At 36.4% G+C, this 10,169-nt stretch overlaps 1 protein-coding gene across 1 annotated transcript in view; it reads left to right on the top strand.

Moving 5' to 3' along the window:
- Window positions 1–7,456: 7,456 nt before the first annotated feature.
- The window catches only part of TNNT2 (troponin T2, cardiac type), a 40,752-nt gene continuing 38,039 nt past the window's right edge, over window positions 7,457–10,169 (top strand). The window contains exon 1 of the mRNA XM_053704740.1: window positions 7,457–7,511. Within this exon, the coding sequence (XP_053560715.1) occupies window positions 7,458–7,511 (54 nt within the window). The 5' untranslated portion in view covers window position 7,457. The remainder of the gene's footprint in view (window positions 7,512–10,169) is intronic.

Raw genomic sequence — 10,169 nt, 5'->3', positions numbered from 1 at the left:
GCAAAAGGACATTCTTTGGAGCATGTAATTTTAGTACAAGCAACTGTGGAAGTCTATGTGATGAATAAATGGTTAAACACATAGTTAAAGTGCACCTCAGGATTCGCAAGAAAGCTGGTCCCAAGCAGACATAACCACAGTCCAGCACCAGCAAGAGTCATGTGACTCAATGGTTATATCTGTGGCTCCTAAGTGGTAATTTAACACATTTGCAGGGGTTAAACACAAACTTGCAGTTTTGCTAGTCCTTAAATGACATGGTCTAACAAATATGTGTTGCACTATAATAGCCCGCCCAACACAGAGGCGCATGCTGCGATCCTGTTATAGGGGTCGATCCGATAAAAATCGTCGTCCGCAAAAGCCGGCGACGCCAATATTTGCGCGGGTTTGGTATCACATATACGGCGTAACCTAGAAGTTACGCCCGTATATTTCTGCCGTCGCCCGTAGTTTTTTGGGCTATAGGCAGGTATACCAAACCCGCGCAGTTTGGTATCCAATATGCAGCGTAAGGACTTACGTGGCGAAAATGGAGAAAACTTACTCCATTTTCACCTCGCCACAAAAAGCAGCCGTAAGAAGCCTTACGCTGACTATTGGAGCCCCGTAACTTCCTAAACTGGCTGCTAAAATAAACCTAACACCTAACGCATGCGCAATGTCTATCTCCCTGTCAACCGCGATCTGCTAAAATAAACCTAACACCTAACGCATGCGCAATGTCTATCTACCTGTCAACCGCGATCCCCCCCCCCGAAATCCCTAATAAAGTTATTAACCCCTAAACCGCCGCTCCCGGACCCCGCCGCCATCTACATAAACTAACCCCCTACTGTGAGCCCCTAAAACCGCCGCCATCTACCTTATCTATCCCCTAATTAGAACCCCTTACACCGCTGTCATCTACCTTATCTATCCCCTAATCTGACCCCTTACACCGCTGCCACCTATATAAAAATTATTAACCCCTAATCTAATCCCCCTATACCGCCGCCAGCTATATTAATATTATTAACCCCTAATGTAAGCCACTTACACCGCCGCCATCTCTATTAAAATGATTAATCCCTTATTTAATCTACCTACCCCGCCGCCAGCTATATTATCTATATTAACCCTAAGTATATTATAGTTAATATAGGTATTACATTATATATATTAACTATATTAACCCTAATTATATTAGGGTTAATATAGTTAATATAGTTACTATAGTATTTATATTAACTATATTAACTCTATCTAACCCTAACACCCCTAACTAAATTTATATTAAATTAATCTAATTCATTTATAAACTAAAATATTCCTATTTAAATCTAAATACTTACCTATAAAATAAACCCTAAGATAGCTACAATATAATTAATAATTACATTGTAGCTATGTTAGGGTTAATATTTATTTTACAGGTAAATTGTTAATTATTTTAACTAGGTATAATAGCTATTAAATAGGTATTACCTATTTAATATCTACCTAGTTAAAATAATTACCCAATTACCTGTAAAATAAATCCTAACCTAAGTTACAAATACACCTACACTATCAATAAATTTAATAAACTACAAACATCTATCTAAAAATACAATTAAATTAACTAAACTACAAAAAAAAAAAACACTAAATTACAAAAAATAAAAAAAAGATTACAAGATTTTTAAGCTAATTACACCTATTCTAAGCCCCCTAATAAAATAATAAACCCCCAAAATAAAAAAAAATTCCCTGCCCTATTCTAAATTAAACAAATTTCAAAGCTCTTTACCTTACCAGCCCTTAAAAGGGCCTTTTGTGGGGCATGCCCCAAAGAATTCAGCTCTTTTGCATACAAATCCAATACCCCCCCCCCATTACAACCCACCACCCACATAACCCTATTCTAAAACCACCCAAACCCCCCTTAAAAAAGCCTAACACTACCCCCCTGAAGATCTCCCTACCTTGTCTTCACCACACCGGGCCGAACTCCTGATCCGATCCGGGCGATGTCTTCCTCCAAGCGGCAAAGAAGAATTCTTCCTCCGGCGATGTCTTCCTCCAAGCGGCAAAGAAGAATTCTTCCTCCGGCGACGTCTTCCTCCAAGCGGCAGCAAAGTCTTCATTCTTCCGGCGGCATCTTCAATCCGATCAGCCAATAGAATGCGAGCTCAATCTGATTGGCTGTTCGGATCAGCCAATCGGATTGAACTTGAATCTGATTGGCTGATTCAATCAGCCAATCAGATTTTTCTAACTTAATTCCGATTGGCTGAATCCTATCAGCCAATCGGAATTCGGCGGACGCCATATTGGATGACGTCATTTAAAGGTACCTCATTCGTAGTTCAGCAGTCGGCCGTGATGGATGCTCTGCGGCGGCGGAGCGAAGAAAGAAGATTGAAGATGCCGCCGGAAGAATGAAGACTTTGCTGCCGCTTGGAGGAAGACGTCGCCGGAGGAAGAATTCTTCTTTGCCGCTTGGAGGAAGACATCGCCGGAGGAAGAATTCTTCTTTGCCGCTTGGAGGAAGACATCGCCCGGATCGGATCAGGAGTTCGGCCCGGTGTGGTGAAGACAAGGTAGGGAGATCTTCAGGGGGGTAGTGTTAGGCTTTTTTAAGGGGGGTTTGGGTGGTTTTAGAATAGGGGTATGTGGGTGGTGGGTTGTAATGGGGGGGGGGGTATTGTATTTGTATGCAAAAGAGCTGAATTCTTTGGGGCATGCCCCACAAAAGGCCCTTTTAAGGGCTGATAAGGTAAAGAGCTTTGAAATTTGTTTAATTTAGAATAGGGCAGGGAATTTTTTTTATTTTGGGGGTTTATTATTTTATTAGGGGGCTTAGAATAGGTGTAATTAGCTTAAAAATCTTGTAATCTTTTTTTTATTTTTTGTAATTTAGTGTTTTTTTTTTTTTGTAGTTTAGTTAATTTAATTGTATTTTTAGATAGATGTTTGTAGTTTATTAAATTTATTGATAGTGTAGGTGTATTTGTAACTTAGGTTAGGATTTATTTTACAGGTAATTGGGTAATTATTTTAACTAGGTAGCTATTAAATAGGTAATACCTATTTAATAGCTATTATACCTAGTTAAAATAATTAACAATTTACCTGTAAAATAAATATTAACCCTAACATAGCTACAATGTAATTATTAATTATATTGTAGCTATCTTAGGGTTTATTTTATAGGTAAGTATTTAGATTTAAATAGGAATATTTTAGTTTATAAATGAATTAGATTAATTTAATATAAATTTAGTTAGGGTTAGATAGAGTTAATATAGTTAATATAAATACTATAGTAACTATATTAACTATATTAACCCTAATATAATTAGGGTTAATATAGTTAATATATATAATGTAATACCTATATTAACTATAATATACTTAGGGTTAATATAGATAATATAGCTGGCGGCGGGGTAGGTAGATTAAATTAGGGGTTAATCATTTTAATATAGATGGCGGCGGTGTTAGGGGATCACTTTAGGGGGTTATAGATATAATATAGCTGGCGGCGGGGTACGGGAGCGGCGGTTTAGGGGTTAATAACTTTATTAGGTTGCGGCGGGGTACGGGATCGGCGGTTTAGGGGTTAATAGCTTTTTTATTGTTAGGCTAGTGAGGGGGGATAGCGGATAGAGGGTTAGACGTGTCGGGCTATGTTAGGGAGGCGTGTTAGACGTGTCGGGCTATGTTAGGGAGGCGTGTTAGACAGTGCGGGTGTTTTAGACTTTAGTCAGGTTTTATAGGCGCCGGCAGTTTCTAACGTGCCGCAAGTCACTGGCGACGCCAGAAATTTGTACTTGCGCAGATTTCTGGACATCGCTGGTTTGTCAGACTTACGGCACGTTAGCATCTGACGGCGACTTATATGGGATAGCTCGAGTTGCGAGCTGAAACTGCGGGCGACGCCGGTTCCCTCGCTTGCGCCGCAAACTGCGATCTATATCGGATCGCGCCCTTAGTGTTTAGTGTTAAACAAGCTCTGTGTGTAGACTGTGGCTTTATTTACAAGCTAACTGAATAACCCCTTCACTGCTTGGAATTTCAGAAGTGTGGTGCACAGCTGCAATTAGCGGCCTTCTAATTGCCATAACAAATTGCAAAGCCATGCATGTCTGCTGTTTTTGGACAAAGGAGGCACCAGATAAGCTTTTACAACCATTTGTCTTATGACTGGAGTAGTTGTGTTTACATTATTTCAGTGAGAAACCCAAAGTTTAGGATAAAGTTAACAATTTTTTTAAATGATTGTATTTGGCAGATAAGAGCCATAGGCCCAGCAAGTCTGCCCGATAAGTGGGCCTAGATCACTGTTTTTTAAACCTGTCCTCAGGCCTCCCCAGCAGGCCAGATTTTCAGGATGACCTTGGGTAAGAGCAGGATAATAACCATGTTTAATGATAATAAGCTTGTTATTTCACCTGTGCTCCAGTTCAGATATCAAAATGAGAATTGAGATTTTAGAGGTTTGAGATACCTGAGAACCAGTGGCTTAGATCAATACCTTGGGTTATCTAATAAAAAATAATATATTAATAAATATATATATATATATATATATATATATATATATATATATATATATATATATACAGTATATATATAGTCCTCATAGGTAAATTAAAAAAAACAAAGGCTCTATTTCTGTTTAAATGTTTAGCAAAAATGCTAAAAATTCTCCAGTATTTGGGCAAGTTTTTCTCTGAAATTTTCAATAGTGAAGGGGTTAAAAGATATTCTTAAAATGTAAACCCTTCAATAGTCCTGGTTACTGAAGTTCTGCCCCTTCAGCAGTTTAAATTTAAATGTATGTTCAGTTCCCATAAAGGTCATTAATAACTTTCAGCAAGCCAAAAGCTGGTGTTAACAGACTTCCCAACCTACAAATACTAATTTCGGGGAGGTGGCTTCAATAGCTACTGCGCTCCGGATTTGGGCCGAGTTGGATCATGGTACTTGTAGTTTCAGGGAGATTACATTTTATTTGAGGGCATCAGGGAGCAGCTATTACAATGAGGAAAATTACCTGAACTTCAGGGAGAGTTGGAAAGTCTGTGTTAATGTGCACAAATGATGTCTGCCTCTACTTGGTGTAAGAGGAAAGAACACCCATTTACAGCTAATAATACATAATGATGAACATTTTTAAAATGTATAAAACACATGAATATTTATTTTCAAATAAAGATTTAAGTATGATGTTCACTTCAATATTTTATATATAAAAACACCTATAAATATCAACTATATTATGTAACAAATAATTCATAATATATACTTTATATACACACATACATAATCTATTTGTTAAATGGACATTCCGGTCATGTTTATATTCAAAGATGTAATTCACATAGATTTATTACATCTTTGAATATAAACATACTTGCAATATACGTGTATTGGCAAAAATGCTTCTAGTAAAAGTTATCACTGTTTTAGTGTTAACATTTTTCTCTGCATGTGAAGCATAGCTAGATATTCTCAGTGTACCAGCATTTTAGTACCAGTGGGGCTTGTATCAGGTCAGCAATTAACAAATTGAGTCATTACCAGATGGTGTGATCACCTTAGGCTCTCTAAACAAGTGCTGTGTTAAAAAGCTGGTGCACGGTGCATACTTAAATACACTTTAGAAACAGCTATAGCTTTTATTAGAAGCATTATCATCATTACATGTATATTACAAATATGCTTCTATTCAAAACTGAAATGCATCTGTGTGGATTCCAATTTTGTCTGGAATATCCATTTAAGCGCCAATTCTGTAGCACTACACAGGGGCACTGTAAATAAAGGCAGGAAAGACAAAGTGTGACAGAATATACAGGGTCCTATCCCTTAGACAATTTACATAAGTGATGAGATACTGGTGATAAAGAAAAATATATTAGCTAAACATAAACATTTGACATAGCTGTAAAATAGTTTATTAAATATTTTTAAATATATGTGGGTGCCACAGGCAAAGATCACATGCATTAAACAACTCTTTTATACTATCCCGTAAGCAACATATCCAGAGTCAGCCATTTTCTTCTAAAACCTACCAAACTGAACATGAAAGGGTTAGGGTTAGCTGACACAATTATAAAACAAAATGTACAAAAAATATGTAAATTAGCAGCAAAAAGCAAGCTGTAAACTAAAGAAATACTAAACCCATTTTTTTTATTTCCAGATTCAGATAGATGTATTTTTAAGCAACTTTCTAATTTACTCCTACTATCCATTTTTATTTGTTCTCTTGCCATCTTTATTTGAAAAAGCAGGAATGTAAGCTTAAGAGCCTGCCCATTTTAGGTTCAGCACCTGGGTAGCTTTTGCTGATTGGTGTCTAAATGTAGCCTTCAATCAGCAAGCACTACCCAGGTCCTGAACCAAAAATGGGTCGGCTCCTATGCTTATACATTCCTTCTTTTTTAAATAAAGATAGCAAGAGAACGAAGAAAATTGATACAAGGAGTAAATTAGAAAGTTGCTTAAAATTGACAATTTACCGGCCATGTTGCAATGGCAGCAGTATATTATACACATTTTTACTGCATTTCCCCCCCCCCACACAATAAATAAATAAATTGTTTCTTTGTCTGATGTGTCATATTGAAATATTTTGCTTAACCAATGACATATTTCCTGGAACAAACTACAACGCAAGTGTAATTACTTAAAGGGGCATTAAACACTAAATAGATGCTAGATAGAATGATACATTTAACCAAAAGTTTAGTATGATAATAACATGTAGATGTATTTTTTTTAAAGTTTCATTAGTTGTTTAAATAGTTACAAAATAAGTGTAACATTGTAATGCCTATAAAACAATGGGAGCTGCCATGTTGTAACTTAGGTAACTTTCTCTGCTGTGGCCAATTAGGGACAGTTATACATAGGCCACTAGAGTGTGCAGCCAATGGCTGTGTGGAATATAACTGTGTCCTGCACTTCCATTTCTAACAGAAACAGAAATGCCCATAATTTCAGAATGGAATTACAGGAAAAGGGGACAAAATAAATAATGAAAATACATTGTAGAGATTTTTATATAGATATGATTTATCATTTTATATTATCATCACAAAGTGTTTAATGTCCCTTTAAATGAGTTTTAAAACACGAAGTTCATTTTAAGATATATATTGAAAGCCAAATTGGCTCTGTTTACAAAGTTATCCTATCAGGAAATTGAATTAATCTCTTTGTCCTTGAGTAATATAAATTTTATAAGCAATGACAGGGATGTTTTATGGCCATGTGTCTTTTTTCTCATCCTTATCTTTGTTTTTATTGTTTTTCATATCTACACTGGGCACTAGAAGAATCAAAGCCGAAACCCAAGTAAGTAGACAAATGAAAAATATAAGAATAAGACAGAAAGGAAAAATGGGTGCAACACGATTATATAAAAATATAATCAAAATAATATTGATTTTCTTTACTTTTTTATTATCAGATTATTTATGCCTAATTTGGTGCCTTTGAAGATCCCTGATGGGGAAAAAGTAGATTTCGATGTAAGTAAAAAGTGACTGGTAGTTGCATCAACATCAGTACTACAAACTATTACTAATGCAAACCTTGCTTACAGAAAAAAATCATGCATGAGCACTGCTTGTTGCTTCAAGTTGCCATGTTTGTAGGGGGAAAAAAAAACTTTGAACATTAACAAATTAATTATACAACAGAAGTAATTAAAATCACTGAACATAGCACAGACTGTAGTCATTGAGTGCAGGGAGGTCTGAGTTCAGCAGCACGTACTAGCAGCTGCCCCCAGGTTACCAAACTTTACCCCGCCCACTTAGTGATGTCACATATCCAAACAACAGCAACACTTTACATTCCTGTCCAGTGCTTCATGGTTCTGTTTGTGTCTGGCTTCAGAGGCAACTGTCTATTGAGAACAAAACTCTTGTGTGTAGAATGTGCTGTGCATGCAGACTTCACTGATGCTGAGCATAAACTAAAATTAACCAATAACAGTGCAAGCATTTGTATAAGTACAGAATCGGTCACACACTCCCATTAAAGTTATAACCTTTGCTTTCTGTACCTTTGTGAATTTCGGGTGTCTACAGTCATACATTTTTCTCAATGCACTCAACAATTAGCATGGCAGCTTTTCTTTATATCTCAGTACTTGCATGGGGTAAGAAGACAATTACAATATATGATTTGGGGAATATGGATAAATACACCTATAATGAAGGGTACACAACAAAAGTGTGATATGTTGTGAGCAGGGATGGGGTTTAAAAATCATAAGACCAAAGTAATATAAATAAAATTCTAAATAAAATAATATCTTAATACTCTTATGCAGCAAATCAAACACAAGCTCAAACCACTGATATAGCTAAGTGAACTCTGTATTTAATTAGCCTTTGCAGAGACAGTGCTAAATATTTTTTATCTTAATTGGACATTTAACAAATAGATTCTTTAAAACTGCTCTCTGCATTCCCCATTAATATTCTAGATTCTATGCAAAAATGTACAGTAACACAAGCTACACATATACATGTACACACACTCAAATACACAGAAACACAAACTACATATCATACACTTAGACATGCAGATACACACACTACATAGCATATACTTATACATGCAGATACACACACACTACATAGCATACATTTACACATGCAGATACACACACACTACATAGCATACACTTATATATGGAGATACACACACACTACATAGCATACACTTATACATGCAGATACACACACATACACACACTACATAGCATACACTTATACATGGAGATACACACACACTACATAGCATACACTTATACATGGAGATACACACACACTACATAGCATACACTTATACATGGAGATACACACACACTACATAGCATACACTTCTACCTGAAGATACACACACTACATAGCTTACACTTTCGTTACAAAGGGATCTGCAAAAATTAGAAGTATGGGCAGGTACTACATTTTGGAAGTAAAAATAAGCAGGCAATGTATTATTTAAATGGGACAAGACTTAGCCAAACAGAGGAGGAAAGGGATTTCGGAGTACTAATAGATAACAAGCTAAAGATGGGTGCACAATGCAGGGCAGTGGCTTCAAAGGCTAATAAGATACTAGCATGTATTAAAAGAGGCATTGATTCAAGGGAGGAAAGCATAATTCTGTCACTATATAAATCCCTGGTAAGACCTCACCTTAACTATGGCGTGCAGTTCTGGAGACGATCACATAAAAAGATATTGCAGAACTAGAAAATGCTCAGAGAAGGGCCACAAAGCTAATAAGGGGAATGGCTAATTTACGCAATGAGGATAGGCAAGCCAAACTGGGTCTTTTTTCTCTAGAAAAAGGTGCTTGAGAGGTGACATGATTACTTTATATAAAATATATTCAAGGCGTGTACAGAGATGGCAGAAGCTCTGTTACACACACACATTACATAGCTTACACTTTTACATGCAGATACACACACACACACAACATAGCTTACACTTATACATGCAGATACACACACTCACTACATAGCTTACACTTATACATACAGATACACACCTACACTACATAGCTTACACTTATGCATACAGATAAACACACACTACATAGCTTACACTTATACATACAGATACTCACACACACTACACAGCATACACATATTCATACAGAGACACACTACATAGCTTACACTTCTACATGCAGATTCACACTACATAGCTTACACTTCTACATGCAGATACACACACACACACTACATAGCTTACACTTATACATACAGATACACACACACTACACAGCATACACTTATGCATGCAGACATACACACACTACATAGCTTACACTTCTACATGCAGATACACACACACTACATAGCTTACACTTATACATACAGATATACACACACACTACACAGCATACACTTATGCATGCAGACATACACACACTACATAGCTTACACTTATACATGCAGATACACACACACACACATTACACAGAATACACTTATATATACAGATACACACACACACACTACATAGCTTACACTTATACATGCAAATACACACACACTACATAGCTTACACTTCTACATGCAGATACACACACACTACATAGCTTACACTTATACATGCAGATACACACACTACATAGCATACACTTATACATGCAGATACACA

Source organism: Bombina bombina, chromosome 3 (genome assembly GCF_027579735.1).
Source record: "Bombina bombina isolate aBomBom1 chromosome 3, aBomBom1.pri, whole genome shotgun sequence".
In the NCBI taxonomy this organism is placed as follows: Eukaryota; Metazoa; Chordata; class Amphibia; order Anura; family Bombinatoridae; genus Bombina; species Bombina bombina.
Note: the sequence above shows the minus strand (reverse complement) of the source record. Positions and strands in the feature narration are given on the sequence as shown.